Source organism: Thunnus maccoyii, chromosome 16 (assembly GCF_910596095.1).
Source record: "Thunnus maccoyii chromosome 16, fThuMac1.1, whole genome shotgun sequence".
Classification (NCBI taxonomy): domain Eukaryota; kingdom Metazoa; phylum Chordata; class Actinopteri; order Scombriformes; family Scombridae; genus Thunnus; species Thunnus maccoyii.
Window position 1 is genome coordinate 1,424,315 of NC_056548.1, and position 22,263 is coordinate 1,446,577.

Genomic DNA, 22,263 nt, shown 5'->3' on the forward strand with positions numbered 1-22,263 from the left:
TACCTTAGTAACCACAGTGATTTACCCAGGTTACCATGGCTTTTACCCCCTGATTGTTACCATGATTATGAGTTACTATGGCAATCTTCCCTTGTTACCGTGGCGACTTACTTTGTTTATTCTCTGGATCTGAATATGACTAGTTAGGACATTAACGGCTCTCCTTCAGGTCTCAAATGATATTTTAAAGGCTGCAGATGCTGGAGGTTGTTTTGGTTTTATCGGATCTTATTGCAGCGTTTCGATAATGTGGACGATCACATTCTAATCCACTAAATCACCTGGTGGACATGTCTGGGTTCTCCTCATATCTCACTGACAGGTCTTTATCAGTCTCTGTAGGTGAACACTGTGGATTTTATCATGTGGTGTCCCCCAGGGATCTGTCTTGGGACCCGTTTTATTCTCCTTTTAAAGGAGATTGTGTTCTCCGGTCGGCAGCTCCTGAGCTCTGGAATAGTTTCCCAACAAGCTTGAAGTCTTTGGATACTGTGGACTCTTTTAAACCTCATCTGTTCAGACAGGCACTTGGGTAGCATGTGGTATTTTATGTTTTAATTTATCTCTTATGTCTGTTCCCCTTTGTTTGCTTTATCTGATGTCTTTGTTTCTATTCATTTTGATTTGATTGTATTTGATTTTATTTCTTTGACTGCTGTCTGTGAAAGGTGCTTTATAAATAAACTTTGCTTGCTTGCTGTTTCACAGCTGATTGGACTCTGGTACCGCTGTCAGCTGCAGTCACACAGATGGGACTCGTCTGTTTAAACTCTCAGAGATCATTATCAGCATCGTCCTCAAAACATCCAGCGCCGGTCAGGCTCGACTCAACAGAGAAAGAAGACGGTAGTTTTTCTATTTATTGTCTGCAGTCGTATTTCTCCTCATACAGCGGAGAGATCTTCAGTTATTTTATGATGTAAGATGACATATTTCTGCTGAATCCAACAGGAAATGCTTCCAATAAACCGAACTGGATATCAGTCAGACTGCAGGTTCAAGTCTTTTAATCAGTGATTATAACTCATTCTAACAGCAGCGCTGCTTTCATATCTTCAGTATAAAAGTAGATTATTGATTATTTTGTCTTTTTTATGTTTTAGAATTTTTGGGTAAGCTTTCATTTGATGATTTAACCACTGTTTAAACCATTTCAACCAAAAAATGCCACAAAAACATTTAAAAGTATTTATTACTATTATTAATATTATTAACTTACCCCATGGGTTTGACTCCACTGTTGCCATAGTTGGCTGGAGTGGCGGCCATCTTGGTAAACGCCCTGGAAAGACGGAGAAGAATCCAAAAATGACTCAACAGTTCTGGCTCTTCTGATAAACAGTGACTGAATTACACTCTGCACTGTCAGCTTTAATATCCAGACTATTCATCTCACTACTTTATTCTCCTTAAATCTTCAGAGCAACACCTTCCTGAGCTCATAAACTATAAGACAGTGTGTTTTAATACAGTATTTGCAGTGAACGGAGTGAAATTGGACCACTGGAGGATCAAATGATCACAAAAACCGGTTAAAAGTGAAGCTGTGGTTTGATGTTTGCTGCGGCTTTAATAAAACAACAGTCAGACTCACTTCCACTGTTTGATGTAGTTGAGAGGTGAAAGGTCACAGCCTGCGTCCATCAGAGCCGTCTTATACTGCTCCAAGTCCGACTGCAAAACACACAAAAACAAAAAAAAACATAGAAAACAAGAACAAGAGAGAAACAATGTGAGTCAGGATGTGCGTCTGTGGTTTGAGAGACTGTAAGAACACGACTGGATTAAAGCTCCATTAAAAACAAACTCTCATGTCTTGTAAAAATGTTTATTGTCATCATCAAACATCCTTCGCTTGGCGGCATCCGAGGCTGATGAAGTGCAAAAATTCAGAAAAATATCACACAAACATAAAGAGTCAGCTCTGGACAAACTTCAAACTGACTGATATTTATTTGAGCGTTTTCTGAGAGTGAGAGAGTGTTTCAGGACAACAAATGATTGTGATTATTGAGATGCAACTATTAGAAAAATAATCTAATAATAACTGTTTTAATAATCGATGAATCCTTTCAGTCGTTTTTGAAGCTTCCTCAGTTCCAGCTCGTTATCTGTGAGGATTAACGACGACACCTTCAGCTCGTATGTTAACTGTAGTGTTAGCATGTGAACGTTAGCATGTCAGTGGTTCAAAGTGAGGTCATCTTTTAATGGTTTCACTTTTCCCGTCAATATTTACGGTGAAAAGGCTCAACTGTGTCATGTGACTCCAGTGATATGGTTCAACTTGTGCTCGGTTCTGTTAACTTGGTGGATTAGATCTGACTGATCAGTTGATCAATAGAAAATTAATCAGAAACCATTTTTCTAATTGATTAATAATATACAAGACAAAATATAAAGTATCCCCTCGTTGCAGCTTCTCAATTGTGAAAATCTGCTTTTGTTTGTCTTTTGTGACTGTAATTTGAGCATATTTGAGTTTTTGGACTGTTGGTCAATTAAATTCAACTGTATTGATCCCTGTAAAGGCAGCGAGACGCAGCAGCTCACAGCTCAGATCAACAGATTTACACACAGCTGAAAATGATCTTTGGTGGCAGCAATAAATCTGATGAAGGATGATGATCAGAAACACGACGAAGACGAGGAGCTCACAGCGGACGGACGTCTCGTAGATCTTCACCTGAACGTCCTCTTTCAGGCCTGTAATCTGTGAATCTTTTGTTAATGTTTGGGGATCTGCAGCCGGTCCGTTCTTCATAACGAGGTAAATGTGACGGCTGCCACGCCACCCTGAAGAATTTCAATAATGTGGGTTTGATACTGTTGGTTCAGAGGCCTGTATATGAACGGCAGCATGAAAACATTCCACTCGGTTTCTATTTCCTACATACTGCTGGTGAAGGTGACGTCGTTTGTATCATCTACACAGTTTCTCTTCAATAAGCTCCTGACTGGCAGCTCAGCAGGAGCCGCTGAAGGATTACACAACCGCTGAGCCACGTGAGTGTGAATGTGTGTGTGTGTGTGTGTGTGTGGTTGTTTTCGTACAACTGAAATCCCACCACATCAGTCAGAAACTCGAGCAAGAACCCCGGAGCCTCTTCAGCAGATAGAAGGAGCAGGAAGAAGAGGAGAAAAAGGGGTGAGGGAGAGGAGGTCTGAGAGAGATCAAAGGAGGGAGAGAGAGAGAAACAGGAGGGATGACCAGAGATGATGGAAAGAGAGAGAGAAGAAGAAGAGCGGGTGGTGACGAGGAGGGTGAGGGGGGGGGGGGTAATCCCGGGGTGATCCGTCTCTCAGGTGGATGAAAGATGAAAAGAGGGATGAAAGAAAGAGTGAGGCTCATTTCTTGGCAGAGAGGAGAGCTGTCACGCCATCCGTCAGCGGAGGACACGAGGGACAGCGAGGCTGGAGAGCTCACGATCACAAGCAAAAAAAAAAAAAAAGAAAAAAAAAAGTGCATTTTAGGAATGTTGAACGGTCCCTAAAACTTCCACTCAGATGTGAAATGAGATGAGCTGCGTCCAGCTGTTACTGTAACCTCTCAAACAGACAATTAAACAATCAGTGACTGCTCGGCTGTGTGCTGATGTTATTTGATTCCACTTTAAATTCTCTTTTTTTTATCCTTCATGCAACTATTTCTGTCACTTTTCATGAACGTCACGAGTCTTCGAGGAGAAACTGTCCTTGTACGACCTGGTTAGCATGAAGCATAATGAGCCATTTAAAGGACCATTCCACTTTAGATTAGTTTTTCAGCTCGGTTTAGTATGTGATCACAATCAACCTGCAGAGATTTACACACAAACTAAACATATAGTTACATATATTTTTACACTTTTTGTAGACGTACAAAACACATCACAGTCATGACAATCATACATATCACATCATATCATCTGGATTCAGATCTAAGCAGCACACTGATTCTGGTTTAGCAACAGGATAGACTGATGTTTAACCCTTTCATGCATTAATTATGATAACCTCATAAGTGTTTTTATTCCTCTTTAGGCATGAAAAAAAATATTTGACCCCTTTTTTTTTTAAACACAGATTTTTCAAGGAGTTTGTCCAACTTAATGGACAGATGATTAATTGTCATTTTCTCCCAAAATAAAATCAATACTTGGAAATTTTAACAATTGTATTACTCCTTAGTTGTAACTTGATGTTACAAAATGTTATTTACCTGCAAGGGTCTGTTACTATACAAGGATTGGCAAGATGTTCCTGAGCTGAGGAGCTTTTCCAGCCGGCAGGCGGCCATCTTGGTTTTGAGAAATTTGTGTTGCGCTTACAAAGGCCGGCCAATGGATGGCAGCGTCTGGGACGACACACTAGAGTCCACTGTGTTGGCTGATGTGCAACTATACCATTAAAACCCCATGCATATATAAGAACAGCTGTCCGCTGTAGTGACCACTACGCATGAAAGAGCTCCTGTTGCGTTTACATTGAGGGACTCTAAATCACCTATTAGAGGGCAGAAGTTGGTCTTCTCTGTTTAAAAGATGCGAGGAGTCAGAGGAGATACTGTTAGCAAGTCTCAGCATTAAAGGAGTGTGTCACACGTTGGCCAAGAATCTTTGCGTTACTTAAAGGACCAGTGTGGAGAATTTATCAGCATCTAGCGGAACAGACTCAGCAGAAATAGAATATAATACTCATAAGTATGTTTTAATTAGTGTATAATCACCTGAAAATAAGAATCTTCATGTTTTTTTTTACCTTAGAATGAGCCTTTATATCTACAGAGCTAGCAGGTCCCCTTCCATGGAGGCCGCCATGTTTCTACAGTAGCCCAGAACGGATAAACCAAACACTGGCTCTAGAGAGGAGTATTCAATTGGTTTTATATTAACATTTACAAATTATTACTTTACACAAAGCACAGCTGACTGCTTCTATCTGCTGTTGGCTGCTACACAGTTCTTTTTTTATCTGCCTGTAAATTAAAGCATTATATCATCTTTCTTTGGAGTTTTAACCTGGAGGTTTAAAAATGTTGTTGTCTTGCAGCAGATGGATTCTGGTTTAACATCCTCCTGGTTGTTTAAAAGATCATCAGGGATTTATCTTTCAATGTAAACAATATACAACAAGCTTTACAATCTGTACGACATACAACATCCTCGATCCTTGAGACGAATGTTAGAAAGCATTAGAGGAGGGATGCCTCTCCCAGCACGGACACACAGACGGGAAACAGAGGTTGTGTTGTACAGAACAGACAAAGATAACAACATAGTAGTAACTCAGGATGGCAGCACATTTGAAACAAAACTGTCTTTAACAGGTTTGTACCAAACTGAAGCGCTGCCTTTGGCTTCCACTGCTACAGAGCGTACCACTGCAGCAGATTAAAATACTTAATGTGATTAATTGCATTTTTGCACGCATGTCCTGTGGGAAAGTGTGTTTCTGGTTTCATCTTCCCCTCACAGCACCTCGTATGCTAATAAATCTGGTGTGGAAACAATTTTATCAACTCTGTCCACACAAGCAAGTATGCTGTTGATGAAAATAGCACTAACACCTCGGAGAAAACAGTAAATTTGATCAACTTTCACTTAAGATTGACAACAGTTACCATAAAGAAAAAGACTCTTGGCCTTGAATCACAGTTTATCACAAACTTTAACACATTTTTCTTTAGCTCTCTGACTCAACACTGATGTGACAACAGATACCGGCGTTATTGATTAACAGCCTCTAAATCTTGGCCTGCACTGTTTTACTGACTGAGTAATTGAGATAGATCATTAAAATGTTTTCTGCAGGTGTACCAGTAGCTCTCTGCCTGCAGCAGCTGCTCGGCGAGCTTCTGAAACGTTCTTCAGGTGTTCTCCGCTCTCGACTGCTTGAAACACTCGACTGAGTTCAATACGTTTTTCAAAAGCTGGAGACCTCTTCCTGGAAAAAGTGTGAACATTTACAAAATGTGAAGTCCGTTAGTTCTTTAACGGAAAACTAAAATGAATAACAATCACAGTCTCTGTCATTTCATGACGGATGAGAGTCGGTTTCTGCCAAACTAAACCTGATCCAGCTGTGTTCCTTTTACAGTGACTTAAACCAGGACTCTGTTTTCTGAGAGGAACTTGGCGCTTCGGCTTACTGATTTTTGTTCTATCGCTGGCTCATGATGAAACAATAAATACCGAAGAGCCAAGAAGATGCTTCTAATAAAGCCTGCCCAAAATATGGCTATTGATCAGCATAATGTGCTTTTGAGGACATGAGGGCACAGCTGACTCGAAACCATCTGTCTAAACCATTTCTACTGTTTGCCAACCCGCGGTCGGTGATGTAAGCATCCCCTGTGCTGTTTCACTTTGAGAGTCGGTGAGGACGCCTGGCCGAGGCGATGGGAAGAACTGGAGGACCGTCATCTGGGACGTAAAGTGAACTTTTGTTTTGAGTAAGATGTTCAGATGAACACAAATCTCAAGAGGAATTATTGCCAATCCCACAACTGAAGAGTCTCTCTACACCCACACATGAAACCACCGGCCTAATGCTTCACAGGTCTTCAGTGCTATAACTGTGCTTGAGCTTGGCTTTAGCTGAGTTTATAAATTTAAAACATGGAGAAGACGCCTACATGCAATTCAAAATTTATCAAGGGTGACTCAAAACTCTAAAGACTTCCACAGGTCTCCTTGGTTGTAGAAAACAAGGAAAAACAATTACTTTCTGTGACTTGAATCGGACTCAAGAGACAAATCTGATGACTTTAGATACAACAAAGTAAAAAAAAGTCTTGCAACGTGATTTTAACAAAGATGATTTGTTAAAGATGGAGTACGAGACTTCTGTCTCCCCCTTGTGGCAGTGAGAGTAAAGGCGGGCGCTCGGCTGGAGGACGTTTCTCTTTGTTTGATAACTTTAAAAGTAAAGTTGGACCTTGCTGTCGGCTTCCCGGCTCTTTTCAAAAAAAGAGAGAGAGAGAAAAAGAGAGAGAGAGAGCAGCTGTGGTTGAGTGCGGTGCGCCACAAAGCCTGATTTGGTCTTAATACGGCCTGATACGGACATGCAGCAGCACACAAAGACGGCCTGTAAAAACAGAAATGTTTAGACGGTCCACCGGCTCAGACGCAGATTTTTTGACGGCCGCCGGCTCATTGGCATTTGTCAGATTGCCTGTAACTTACTGTTGTGGCTGTAAAACGGTGGATAAATTGTTTTGAGAGTCACACAACCGTCACGAAATGACTCGTTTCATTATCAGAATTTGATCCATTTGGTTCCGATGACATTTGGAAAGTCTAGAGGAGCCGCAGGATTAACGGCCACACGGCCGGCGCAGGACTGTCGCCACTCACATGAGATTTAAAACCTCTGTAAACTGTGAAATACAGAAATTTATCTGGCGGTGAAAAGCTTAATCAGCATTATGTGAACTCATTTGAATGTAACGTTCATTTATATGTAAAAGTTCCACACTGCAGGTTTAAAGTGAGACTATGTAACTTTTCAATGGAGAAACTGATTTTTCCTTACAAATGAAAAGCTAAACCAGTAAGCAATGAAACACAGACTTGTTCCTCTAGTCTCAGGGTGTTTTCCTGCGTAGTTCAGTCCGGTTGAACGGGACTCTGGTTGGTTTTCCTCCTCGGTATATTTCATTTGTGCAGATCTGAACGCAGCATCATCGCACTCGGACCAAAACAACCACAATTATTTCCTTTAGAGGACCACCTCCTCTAAAGGAAGTGGTTTTGATCTGGTCATAAACAGATTCCTGAGTGATTGTTTGTGGTGGGAACGTGATCCGACCTCCATCTGACCAACTACAAGGCTGCACGTTTGAGCTAAACGGCTTCAGTAGCCAGGAGCGTGTTGCATGCTGGGATGTGGTTAGGTGAAATCAACAGCTGCTGGCAGCTAGCTGGAGAGGTCTGACCTTGATTAGCATGAATGACAGGAGAGAATGTTCTCACCTGGCTTTTAGTGATGCACTTTGGTTCTCTTGGATTTTTCTCTGTGGGTAAAGAAACCGAACCAAGAGGGAAATGCACCAAGTTTACCAACCGATCCACCGATTCAGATCAAACAAACTATAGGTTTGAAAACGCCGTTACTTGGTCCATTATGGGGGGAGTGAAGGGGGGAAGCACTGAGCAACACTTGGGAGAGACTCAGCAGCCAAACATTTCTCTGTTCTCTGTTTAGGAGCAGCTTAGATTGACACTAAAATGAGGATAGCTGGTCCACCTACAAGGTCAGTCCACCTTAAGTGAGTGTGGTCAGGTTAGGCTAACCCATTGTCGCTAACTTCGGAGCTAACGCCCTTCACTTTTCCAGCAGTCGGGGAAACAACAGACGAGACTTTTCTTTGTCTAGAGAAGCTGCAGCATTTATTAACTGACACACTGCCGTCTGTACTGAACATTTACTGCCAGACTGACGACTTCCTGTCAATCTTTTCTTGCTCCGCTAACATTCGCCATCACTTTACTGCCGCTCGCTCGCTGTGCACACACATTACACGCTGCCCTCTTCCTTAAAGCAGTGGTTCTCAAAGCGTGATCCGGGGACCCCCAGGGGTCCTTGAGGGGATTCCAGGGGGTCCCCAGCAAAGAGGAGGATAATTTAGTTTCACTATAATTCCATCAGTTTGTCAGTTTAGGGGTCCTTGACATGAACCACTACCTTAAAGGAGATACGCTACCAAGAGGCTCCCGGGCAACGACAGACAGGTGGACTCAGGTTTCAGAACAGCTGCACAGAAGCTCCCAATGCTATTTCCGAATGAATGGATATTTAGCGTTATTTTGGGATTAAAAAATATTTTCTTGGCCTGGCGGGGGGAACAATTATAGGGTAAACTCTGAATTTAGTGCCAATATTCATGTTCCCCAGAGGATGAACATCTGACATTTCTTCTAGCACCACCAACAGGTTGGCAGCTTTGCTTTGGAATTAAACATTTTGACTAATAGACTATTGAAATATTGGATAAACTGGTACCGATATTCATGTTCCCCAGAGGATGACTGACTTTCCCTCTAGCGCCACCAGCGAGTCAAAGTTTTCTCTTATATATCTCAATATCTGCGTGACTGATTGGCACAAACGTTGGTAGACATTCATGGTTCCCGGATGATAATTCCTGCTGACTTTGGTGATCCTCTGACTTTCCCTCTAGCGCCACCATGAGGTTGACATTTTACATCTTCATTGAAATATCTCAACAACAATCGGATGGATTGGCATGAAATTTGGTACAAATATTCATGTTCTCAACAGGATAATTATGATAACTTTGTTGATCCGGTAAATTCTTGTCTAACTCTACTTTTGTGTTTAGAAATTACAGCACAAAGAACATAACTTGCCCTTGAACTTATGTTGTCCTCATCATATCATGACAACATAACAAAAACACAAAAACGTGAATAAAAATGCAGCACAGACGCCACTCGCTGACCTTTATCCCTGAAGGTGACGCTGTTAAAGGTCTGTTTGGTTCAGAAAAAGCTGGAAAGCTGCTCCATCTCTTAACTCCAGAGGAGAATGAGGAGCATTATCCTGCTGTGGTTTTAATTTCCTCGTCCTTTCCTGTGTCCTTATTTTGTTCCTGAACGTAAACAGTGAACCGCAGGACGATCTCAGAGGGTTCAAGATGCTCCAGAGTCATTTCTCCCTTTTCAGAGTGAGGTTTTATTTTTGACAGAACTGAACCACAACGGGACAACAAATTAAACCACAAACCCTCACGTCACCGTTTCACCGCTGAGTCATCCCCGCTCGCACACAGCTTCTTATTCATCTCTTAAAATACTCAATACTCACATCAGGGTTGTGACTATAAGGCTCGGGAATGCATGTCACAGTTCAAGGTTTGAGTTGTTTTCAGTGACTTGATGGGTTCTCCCTGCAGAGAGATGATCCATCACAATGTCCCGTTTTTCACCCCTTTTCTAAGGATCACTTATGACTTCCATTAGCATCATGTGTATCACAACATCCATGTTTGTCTCTTTGGTTTGATTTACTGACAGAAGCTTGACAACAAGAAACTTTTCACCAAGTCATTTTAAAATATTGGATGCGTGACCACGCTTCAATGCACCTCCAAGTTTTATTTATTCTTGTCAACACTTTTATTCAGTTTGTTTTGATCTATGTCTCTGTGAAGCACTTTGGTCAACATTTGTTTTTAAATGTGAAATAAATCTCTCTATATATAATCAGCGGTCGGCAACTCATCATTTCCAACTGTGGTGTTTGGATTAAAATGTAATTTGCTAATTTGCACCAATCAGAATTTAATTATCTTCTTAATCCACGACAGGTTACAGTTACGTTACTTAACGTAACACTTCCTGCTGCTACTGTTTTACATTAAAAGCTTTCCATTAGAGCAGCTCTGATGAAGCATACTGGCAGGTTAAACAACACATGTCCAGCTCTATATTTATATTCTGGGGCTCTACTGGAATAAAAACTCCTTATTTATCTTCTACTGGTCCTTTATGCAGCCCCTCAGTTCAGCCTCTGTCTGAAACAGGCCGTTTTAGCTCCTGTCTCTTTAAGGCCCCGCCCTCCTGATGAGCCCACTCTGTTCTGATTGGTCAGCTTCAGGAAGCTCCCTCCGGCTCCAGAGGCTACGTAAACAAACTATAGTAGCAGGATTTCACTTCTTTTTCTCCTTCTTTACTCCAAATGTCAACTTCTCAAATCCATCCGTACATGTTGGAGCTGAACAACACATGGAAACACCTTAGCAACCACCTTAGCAACCAAGGCTACAGAACTGACGGCCATTTATGGAGATGAGCAATGAGCTGCTGTCAGCTTGTCTGCAGGGTAGAAAAAAATGTCACAAACGAAGCGTTCAGAGCAGGTTGATGCCCTGAGTTTTGACTTGCAGGCAGCGTTTCTACATACGTTCACCTCAAGTTTTGGAACTTTTAACATCTGACATTGTATAACAGGATATAAATAACAGAAAACCACAAAAAGCAGAATACGTTGAGGTCATTTCCCTTCACAGACCCCGACATAAAGCACACTGAAGTATGTAAACAGGGTCGTCCACATACTTTTGACTCTATAGTGTATGTTTACTACAGCAGCTGAACGTTTTTTGAGTGACCCTACTGTGAACAAAGTGAACTCAAACCAACAATGATTTTTTTTCCTCTTTGCTGTGGGCTGATCTCTTCTTCAGTGGTGTTTTGTTTGTGTTCTTGCTGTACTTCTCCTGCGGCTCTTTCTGCACTGATGTGGCTAAACTTTAAGAGAAGAACTGCGGCCTCAGAGCCAAGTGGTGACGGTTGTGGTTAAGCCGCTGCGGGGGGATTGGGGGGGGGGGGGTGGGGGTTTGACGGAGTTCACGATGCTCTGAATCAAATATGACGACAGGAATAACAACACGATCCTGACGACAGCCCGTCTGCTTCCATCAGAGCAGCAGTTTGGAAAAACTGTGATTTTGGTGAGTTTCTGGCGACGGCAGAGTCGCACCGGAGCGGATTGGAAGTGAAAATACTTTGTTTGACATGGAAAATATTTGAAGCTGTTTTCTCAAACAGCCAGACTTCACTCATGGTTATTATTAGTTACACTTTGTTGACAGATTATTTGCTATTAAGATTGCACAATATCAAAAACATTCTGCAAACCTTTTACTGAATATTTTGAATGTGGCATGAAATGCGTTATATAAAGGGAACAGATTTTTCTACATTATTTAATTTTTTAAGACTTGCTGTCGATAAATTCTCTATATATCTCGCTTAGGAAACCCTCTGAGAGTCTACAGTACATATTTATATTTTTAATGTGCTCCACGTTGTTGGTACGTTTGGATCCTTTGGTGCTACATTACCTCCAAAGTTCTGATGGAGAAATTAAAAGCAAGAGAGGTGAGCTGACAGCAGTAGTGAGAGTTGAGAGATGACAGGAAATGAGGGCGAAAGAGAAGCAGAATTAGATGCAACATAAATCTCTGGCCAGCAGCGAGCTGGGGATGCACTAATGCACGTGTGTACTTTAAAAATGCTGATTAGAAACCCGGTGACGTGTACACATAACAGGGAAATCAACGTTCTCCAGGAGAAATCTCCTTCCCCGACTGCAGAGACCAGACCTCTCGCTTACATGACCGAGGCCGACAGTGAGTCGGTCGGCGTCTTACCTCTGAAGGAGCCTGCTGAGCAGTGATGTAATAGATGAGGAACAGTCTCATTTTGTCTTCTGGGGTCCCAGCTGAGAAACACAAACATTTACACACAGTTTCAGACCTCAGCTTAGTCAATAAATCCATTAGTCTTTTGATATTTGATTAATTGCTTGTGTAATTCCTCATAGCAAAAATACAGAACATTTGATGGTTCCAGGTCCTTAAATATCAGAGTTTTCTGCTTTTCCTTGTCTTGCATTATAATAAACTGAATATATTTGAGTTTTAAACAGATGAAGACATTTGATGTCACCAGTTTGGGTTCTAGGAAAGGTTTTATAGACCGAACAGAAGATGTTGCAGCCCTACGTGTAGCAGACACAGATATAATATATATGTATGTGTGTGTTTGTACCATCGGGGTCACTGATGATGTCCAGCAGTGATTTGTCTAAAGTCGACTTGCTCATCAGTTTCTCTTCATACTCAAAGTAAACGTCCAGTTTACGACTCTGAAGGAACAAACAGCATCAAGTTAGAACCGAACATGTTTAAAACTAATACTAAACCTCACTACATGTCCTGTTTATACTAATCATCATGCATGCTAGCATATTAACGTCGTCACTTTAACGTTAGCATATTTTGACTTTACAAAATCTTACAAACAGTCAACATTCATCTTGTTCAGTGACAACAACAACAAGAGTAAAGTGAAAAAAGCTAAATTCAACTTATATGAAAGATATTTTGTATTATAAATGTATTATATTCTATTTATGGACCAATCTCACAGCTGGAATGTAGAAATAAACCAGATGTTCAGACGTTGTCCTGTGTGTGTGGAGGCATCATTAACCTTCAGCTTTGTGGCTTCCTTTTATTTGAATTACATTACTAATTTGACAATTATTCATTATTAAATACTGCATAAATTAGTTTTCTTTCTTCATGACACCTCCTGGGCTCCGTCGCTCTGTACCGGTCAGTTATGACACAAAAAGTCTCATTTTACTGCATTGGACAGAATAAACTGTGTTTAAGTGTTTATTGTATAGAAAACAGTGAACGAGTGAAGGACGGAGTGATTTCTGTCTTTAAGCTCAAACCACAGCTGAGTCTAAAATGTCCTAAAATGGCCACCGTACGGAGGGAAAACCCTTCTGATTTATATAAAAACACGACTTCTCCTCTGGCAGCATCTTTTAGAACAAACTACATCTTTAGTCCTCCAGTAGGAAAGATCTAAGATCTGCTGTTAAATTACAGTCTAGTTTATTTACAACTAAAAACAAAAGTATCTGAAATAAAATGAAACCTTGAGAACACAACTAGAACTGATCACATCAACTGAAAAACTAAACTCTGATTCACTTCCATAGTATCACGAGCACAAAGAAACGATCCGAGTGTCTTCAGTTCGGACTCTGTTTACCTTGATGTGGTCGAGTACGGCTGTGGCCACGTTGGTGTGCAGGTCGATCAGTCTTTTCTTCTCCAGCAGCTCCGGCAAAGAGCTGCAACACACACACACAAAAACAATACAAGATGTAAAAAAAACCACCTCAATCTGCTGCGTATTCACTACTACACAGGAGTATCACATGTTTTAATTAGTGGAAACAGATGATAATTACATCCCTGTCAATCCCGTTTATAAACTGACTCCTTGACGCAGTGAACAGGTTGTCGGGTCGGGAGGTCAGTTCCTCTGTTTCATGGTTACAGATTAATAAAAAAAACAACAGTGTTTTAATAGAGCCAGATCATCATCAGAGATCCAGTCAGATGTTCCCTGGCTCAGGACTCATCTGTCCTCTCCAGTTCATCCAACAGGATATCAGGAACCGTGATGTCCTTTGTTTCACCGAAACTTGGCTAAATCCCGGAATACCGGACAGAGACTTTCAACCAGGTGACTCTTCTTCTGTAGACCGATCTAACAGAGCAGAGGACTGGCAAGAAAGAGGAGGAGACGTGTGATTTATGGTGAATAAGGATGTTATCCCATTCCTGCTCACCTACCGGAGTGGTTACTGTCAATCAAATGCAGAAACGCACTCAGTTACATCAGTCATTATCACAGCGGTCGACATCCCACCGCAGGCGAGTCCAGAGGCTGATGAGTGATCCTGATGCTGCGCTCAGTGTCGCTGTCTATCATGCTAACCTTCCATCAACATACTGACTGCACCACACAGAGAATAAACACTCTGGATCTCTTCTACATGTCATTCAGAAACAGCTACAGAGAGGAAACTGAACCCAAAAACTACAGTTGAATCATTCCACAACCAGCAACGATGGTTTATACGGTTTACCAGAACCATCAGGATGCCACAAACACACACTGCAGCCCGGAAACATGGATAGTTATAAAGTAGCAGCCTGCAATGTAAGAAGAGCAGTAAAGGAGGCAAAAAGGGACAACGGGGAGAAACGACAGATTACAACCAGTCCCAACCTGGCTCAGTCTATCATATGCAGGTGATGAAGTGCTTTGAACTGCTGGTCAAGGATTACATCTGCTCCTCACTGCCCAGCACACTGGATCCACTACAGTTTACCTACCGTCCCGACCAATCAACGGAAGACGCCACACCACCCTATCTCACCTGGACAGGAAAGGGAACCATGTGAGATTACTGTTCATTGACCACAGACTCATCAGGAAGCTCAAGGACTTGGATTAAACACCTTCACTGTGCATGTGGATCCTTCAGACCCCCCCGGTGGTGACGGTAGGTGAACACACCTCTTCTACCCTCGTCTTTAACGCCGGAGTACCCCAGGGCTGCGTGTTGAGCCCCCTGCTGTACAAGTTTTGTCACGTTTGCTGACGACGCAGCTGTGTTGGGTCTGATCACAGATAACGATGAGAAGACCTGCAGGACAACAACCTACTCCTCAACGCCAGCAAAGGCAAAGGAGCCGCTGGTGGACTTCAGGAAGGAACTACGCCCCCCTTAATATCAACGGGTCCTCGGTCTGACCTGCTCGCTGCGTACTGACTCAGTGGTCAGTGTCCTCTGGCTCCATGATGCTGCACTTTAATATCTAGAAACAACCTTTTTTTGAATCATAATTTAAAGTAAATATGAGTTATTACTGAATTTAATTAGGAAGCTAAATAACAGCGAACCAGGAGAATAACTTTATTTCAACACAACATGTTCTGACGCTTATCGCTTGTTTACAGCGTTTACTCCTCTTCTTCTGTTAAATATTAACATTTTTCTTCTTTTTCTTATTATTTGCTACCGTAGAAACACGATTCCTCCTCAGAATACAAAAACAGGTTTGTTTTCAATTTGTTAGTTTCCTGACAAAAATAAACCTTTTAGGATTCTTAAATGCAGCATTTAACCAGATTAAAGGCCATAAACTGTGATGTACAATATATTCATTTTTAATTGGCTAAAGCAAACAAATTAATAATGATCCTTATTATTAAAACTAGGGATGAAACTAAGAATTATTTCCATCATTAATGGATTAATTAGCGGATTATTTTCTTGATTAATCGTTTTGTCTAGAGTTTAGAGCCCAAAGTGACATCTTCAAATGTTTATATTTGTAGGATCAAAAATCAAACAGATATTCAGTTTACTGTCATGTATGACACATAAAAGTTAAGTTATATTTTTTATGTCATGCCAAACATCTGGCTCATCCCGCCTGAGGAAACAACACACAAATATTTTACAACACATGCATCTTCTGGTAAAACATATACAACAACAAAATAACAAAAAACCCCCCAATTATTAAGAAGGTAATCAATCACGGTAACAAGACTCTTCTTCTGTGTAAAGTGTCGGGTGAGTGGTGATTGTGTTCGGTACCTGACAGCAGACGTGAGCTTGGCTGTGTTGTCTGACAACATGCTGATGGCTCCTTCATCTTCTCCCTCTAAACCCTGCACACAAACAACAACAATTAGAAGAAACACCTGACGGATTCAATCTTTCTCGTCAGCGTCGGGAATCAAAATACTTTGACTGGTGCTGTAAATAAAACCCTCCTGCACATGTCTTCTTCATCTTCACCCTGCTGGTGACTCACACGTCTCACAGATTTTAGACGTTATATTAAGGACTCGTGATTTTAGTAAACCTTTGAAAAACCACAATGACCTTAATCAGATTCAGGTTTAGTGACTTTTAAAGTTTTACTTCAACGAGCAGGTCGAGCCACCAAACACATGTTCAGCAAATCTTTCTTGCTAAGTGCAAATTAGATGCTGAAGTTCTGATACACAAATCTGTTTTCAGTTTCTGGACTTTTTCTCTAATCTTTGATTTTTGCTGAAATATTGGATCATTTGAACATTTATTGAAATGAAAGCATGTGTGAAGTTTAGAGGGAAAAATCACTATTTGGTGGAGCTGTTAACAACTCCTACAATTCCTAACTTACAAAGCCCTTAATGGTCAGGCACCATCATATCTTGAAGAGCTCATAATACCGTATTATCCCACTAGAACACTGCGCTCCCAGTATGCAGCTTACTGGTGGTCCCTACAGTCTCTAAAAGTAGAATGGGAGGCAGAGCCTTCAGCTATCAGGCTCCTCTTCTATGGAACCATCTACCGGATTCAGTCCGGGGTGCAGACACCCTCTCTATGTTTAAGAGTAAGCTTAAAACTTTCCTTTTTGATAAAGCTTATAGTTAGGGCCGACCAGGCTCGCCTTGGATCAGCCCTTAGTTATGCTGCTATAGGCCTAGACTACTGGGGGACTTCCCATGATGCACTGAGCTCCTCTCTCCTCCTCCTCCTCTCCATCTGTATGCATTCATGTAACATCAATGCATGTCACTAACTTTGCTTCTTCCCCGGAGTTTTTTGTGCTTTCTCATCTCACAGGAAAACCTGAGTCCTGGGCCGAACCTTCGCGGTCCTTCACAGTCCTGATGGCATCCTTGTTGTTGTTGTTGTGATTGTTTTTCTTCTGTCCCCCCTCCCCCTTTCCCTCTCTCTCTCTCTCTCAACCCAACCGGTCAAAGCAGATGGCCGCCCACCAAGAGCCGGGGTCTGCTTGAGGTTTCTACCCGTTAAAGGGGAGTTTTTCCTTACTGCTGTCGCCAAGTGCTGCTCATGGGGGAATTGTTGGGTCTCTGTATATTAACGGTCTTGACCTGCTCTATGTGAAAAGTGCCTTGAGATGACTTCTGTTGTGATATGGCACTATATAAATAAAAATTGATTGATTGATTGATTGATTGATTGAACTCATAGACATGTGAAATGTGACCCCGACTACACACTGCTTTTTGTAAGACGTCAAAAGACAAAAAGGTTGGAAACCACTGGTTTCATCTTTAACAATGTGTTGTATTTTAAAAAGCTTGTTATATTATCCATTGTGTCAAATCTTCATCTGAAAAGTAACTAAAGCTGTCAAATAAATGTAGTGGAGTAGAAAGTACAATATTTCCCTCTGGAACGTGTAAAGCAGCATCACATGGTGCTGTGATGCGTTTGCGTCTCACCATGATGCTCTTCAGACGTTTGACTTCGTCCTCCTGAGCTCTGTACGTGTCCAGCTCCTCCTGAACCGACTCCGCCACCTCTGGGAAAGGACTGAGACACACAAACCATCACAAACCTGCAAACTCCACATCTAAATCAGTGAATCTCAACACAACGTGTATTTCCTGGTAGAGAGATCCCTCCTCTGTTGCTCCCATTTATTCCCAGTAAAAGCTTTTATAGCGGGTCAACAGATAGAGGATGTTAATCTGTGATGTGTAATATTGTGGCTTATTGTTTCAGCTCTGAATGAGAGCAATGATGTCGTTTTCCTGACCTGCCCTTATGTTTCTGCCAGAACTTGTCGGCGGCAGTCAGGTCGTAGCTCTTCCTCGTCTTCTTCTTTGGTCTGGCGCCGGCGGGAGATGGATCCGCCCCCGCGCCCTCCTCCATCAGCACCCTGTTCAGATGGAAGTCCTGGTGGACACACACACACACACACACACACACACACACACACACACACACACACACACACACACACACACACACACACACACACACACACACAAAACACACGTTTTTATTATATCTTCCATTAATTATCCAGGTGCTGTGATCTGTGTCTACATATTTTCATTTTTTAATTTATTTAAATTATTGTTATTTTATTATCCTCACGCTGGTGTTTTCATCATATTTATTCAGTTATTTGACAAATAAAAACATTTCATCACATTAATGCAAAAATCATATAAAAATCCAATATTGCCATAAATCAGTCCTGCTGATTGATCTGCAACATTATCATCCATTTACAGCTGCAATCAACAATTATTTTCTCTATTAATTGATTAGTTTTTTGGTCAATAAAGTGACAGAAAACATCCAGAGATGCTCATCATAGTTTCTCGGAGGCCGACATAACCTCCTTTATTTAATAACTTTAATTGTTCTCACTATAAATAATGTTTTTTTATTTTATTTTCTGTGAAATGTGCTTTATAAATAAAGTTTTCTTGCCTCAGCAGCAGCTTGTTTTATATATTTTTTATTTATTACCTGTTAAATAACTCGTCATAAAACGGCGAGTGATGACATCATCTGTGATACAAATTGTTTTTCATGCATCGAATGATCTAAATCAGCCTTTAAGTCTTGTAACCACGAAGAAATACCCATCATCATCATCATCATCATCATCACGGTTCTCAGCGTGCCTCTGAGACACTTCATGAATATAAAACCTGATCCAGGAGCAGCAGAGGAACCCTTGAAGACCTCCGCTGTGTTAAAGACATCTGGGACAAACTCCAGACCGCAGACAGCAAATCACCACTAACTACACCGCAGCGGATCACGACGGAGGCCCGATCGCACGCGGGTCCTCCACACAGCGGATCATAATACCGCGGTTGCCGTGGGAACCGTGGAGCGGGATGAGAGGGGGAGATTTAGTGCTGGGATCTGGTCTCCTGCTGGGTGGCGACCGCTGTGTTTAGACATGTTTATAGCAGAGAGACGGAGAGTGTGCAGCCAGCGAGCGCCGACGCTGCCATCTGGACCGCCACGCAACAGAAACCAGATCAGAGTTTTTTGGATTGTGGATCTGGAAGACCAGAAGACATTAAAAACATCTAAATATGAAGTGAAGCTATTTCACCTGCGTCCAGAACTAATTCTCTCAACTGTGGTGCTGTGACTGGTTTCATTCTGCCTTCTTTCAAGAGACTGACAGACAGTCCAGTGGTTCCCAACCTAGGGGTCGGGCCCCTCCAGAGGGTCAGCAGATAAATCTGAGGGGTGGTGAGATGATTAATGGGAGAGGAAAGAAGAAAAAACAAAGTTCTGATACACAAATCTGTTTTCAGTTTTTGGACTTTTTCTCTAATCTTTGATTTGTTGCTGAAATATTGGATCATTTGAACATTTATTGAAATGAAAGCATGTGAGAAGTTTGGAGGGAAAAATCACTGATGATGTTTACGTGCGTTTGCCCGACTCTCAATTTCATAAATACTGTTTACGTCAGATCACTTCACAGCTGTCAGCGCTCAGACCGGCTTCCTGCTGCAGATTTTAACAACACAACGTTTGTTTTATTTTCTGTTAGAACATCGATTCTGTTGACAAGTTCTCATATTTCTTACTTTTACTTATTTCAGTTAACTGAATATCTTCAGGTTTTGGACTGTTGGTCGGACAAATCAAGACATATGAAGAGTCGCTCTGGATGCAATTAATCGAAAAAAAGCTCAGTAGATCAATCGATAATAAAGAAATAATAATAATGATTTTTTAACCTCTTAAATACTGGTAAAGTATTCAGCCTCAGTCAGATTATAGAATAAACTGGACACATCAGCTGAATTTTTACATTTTAAAGGAAAATGAGTCCTGAAGGTTGAAAATGAGACTAAAAAACTCGTTAAGAGCGACTGTTCTGTGCTGCGTTTGCCAAATTTCAGTCTGAGGGCGTTTTCTGACAGCAAGTACGTGTGTGTGTGTGTGTGTGTGTGTGTTGATGTGTGTGTGTGTTGATGTGTGTGTGTGTTGATGTGTGTGTTGATGTGTTACATAACACACCCATGTAACTCTACATTCCAGTGCTGTCAGTATTAACCTCAGCACCTCACCAGCTGACAGCACTCTGGCTCCGCATGAGTTAGAGTTGCGTGTGTGTGTGTGTGTGTGTGTGTGTGTGTGTGTGTGTATGTGTGTATGTGTGTGTGTGTGTGTGTGTGTGTGTGTGTGTAGCAGTATGTGGGGATCCCTGAGACACACGTTATACACATGTTGGTGTTCAGTGATGACAGACAGGAACAACGGATCTTAAGTTCTTCTACACATCAAATACTAAAAGTTCTAACTTATGGAACTCTTCTTCCTCCTCGGATCAGTCTGCTGATGTTTCTTATTGTCAATAAATCCCATTAAACGTCAAAACAAACAATGTTTTATTCCGTCTCTCAATATTTTCTGAATTGAGACTTTTTATAGTTTCACAGCTGGTTTACTGCTGTTATATTTGAACAGAATCTGTCGACAGGAAATCATTTTGACAGATGATTGACAGCTCACCAGGACGTCATGGATCAGCGCCTGATAGGTCCAGGTGTGGTGGAGGGGCGTGGCCATGTCCACGTTACGATCTGCCAGGACGAACAGAGGCCTCTGAAAACTAAAAAGAGAAGAAGAAGAAGAAGAAGAAGAAGAAGAAGAAGAAGAGAGGAGTCTAATTAAAACACTGAAGTGATGATGTGACAGAGCACTGCATCATGGGAAGTGGAGTCCCACATCACCATCATCTCGCTCTCTCTGTTTCAGTTGATTCCTTCGTTACAGACCTGAACTGTCCGGCGGCCATGTTGTCTCCGGTGAACAGGCTGTTTCTGGCGTCTCGCAGGTTCTCACGGAGTTTCTTATCCAACTTCTACAACACACGCACACACACACACACACACACACACACACACACACACACACACACACACACACACACACACACACACACACACACACACACAGAGTTCAGTAATAGTGGCAACAGCAACACGACCAGCAATAATTGATGATAATCTATATGTGAGCAGACAGGAACGTCTGTTTTGGGTTCATCAACTGAAAAAATGCTGCAAAAATTATATAAAAATCTAATATTGCCATAAATCAGTCCTGCTGAACAGCATCAATATTATCATTATCATCCATTGACGGCTGCAACCAACAATTATTTTCATTATCAATCAATCTGCCAATTTTCTCAATTAATCGATCAGTTTTTCAGTCAATAAAGTGACAGAAAATAGTCAGAAATGTTCTTCATGGTCTCTCAGACGCCGACAGCAACAAAACCCAAAATGATTCAGTGATAAAGATATAAAAACTGCTGATGCTGGAAACATTTTGCTTGAAAAACCGACTTAAACAATTAATCGATGATCAAACGAGTTGTTAATTTTCCGTCGTTGGACTAATTAATTAATTCATTCAGTGAGTCAGAGTGAACTCACCACGGCGACCATCTCTGCTGCGTTTCCACGGGGACAGCGGATGATCGGCACGGCGCCTGGTCAAAAAAAAAAAAACACACACAACAAACACTTTGAGTTTTCATCGTCTCAAACATACAAACATCACCACACTGAAGAAAACTTCAATTCAATAAAAATAAAACCTTTCAACTCTCATGTTTGGTATCACTGACTTTGTCCCATCTGATTAAGAGTCATAAATATTATGGTCTGTAATAGGAGAGTGTAAATCAGTTTGTAAATCAGAGTGAACACTTCCATCTAGTGGACAGAAACAGAAACACATGATCTTAAATTATTGTCTATTTTCAGGCATTTTTTAATAGAAATGAATGTATTATTATCATTTGGTTATTGGTTATTGATCTGACCACACACACACACACACACTGCTAACACACACACACACACACATAAAAAATAACTTTATGTCAATTCCCTCAACAATAATTGATATTAAAAAGGTTCAATAAATTACATTCAGCTGTTTGCTATGTGAAGATATAGACGAGTAACGGCGTCCTGAGCAGAGAATGAAGTCACGCTCTCCCTCTGTTGTTGTTATCTGATCCGCTCTGTTCTGGCACGTGCATGTGAGTGTGCATGTGAG

The 22,263-nt window shown here is 41.4% G+C and overlaps 1 protein-coding gene across 2 annotated transcripts in view; it reads right to left on the reverse strand.

Moving 5' to 3' along the window:
• scfd1 (sec1 family domain containing 1) overlaps window positions 1-22,263 on the reverse strand; it is a 41,743-nt gene that overhangs the window by 12,923 nt on the left and 6,557 nt on the right. For both annotated transcript variants that reach the window (XM_042388031.1, XM_042388032.1), the window contains exons 8-18: window positions 21,633-21,688; window positions 20,967-21,052; window positions 20,701-20,800; window positions 17,957-18,096; window positions 17,640-17,730; window positions 15,991-16,064; window positions 13,581-13,662; window positions 12,561-12,657; window positions 12,161-12,231; window positions 1,595-1,674; window positions 1,220-1,282 (exon numbers count right to left, since the gene is read on the reverse strand). In XM_042388031.1, coding sequence (XP_042243965.1) covers window positions 1,220-1,282; window positions 1,595-1,674; window positions 12,161-12,231; window positions 12,561-12,657; window positions 13,581-13,662; window positions 15,991-16,064; window positions 17,640-17,730; window positions 17,957-18,096; window positions 20,701-20,800; window positions 20,967-21,052; window positions 21,633-21,688 — 940 coding nt within the window. The remainder of the gene's footprint in view (window positions 1-1,219; window positions 1,283-1,594; window positions 1,675-12,160; window positions 12,232-12,560; window positions 12,658-13,580; window positions 13,663-15,990; window positions 16,065-17,639; window positions 17,731-17,956; window positions 18,097-20,700; window positions 20,801-20,966; window positions 21,053-21,632; window positions 21,689-22,263) is intronic.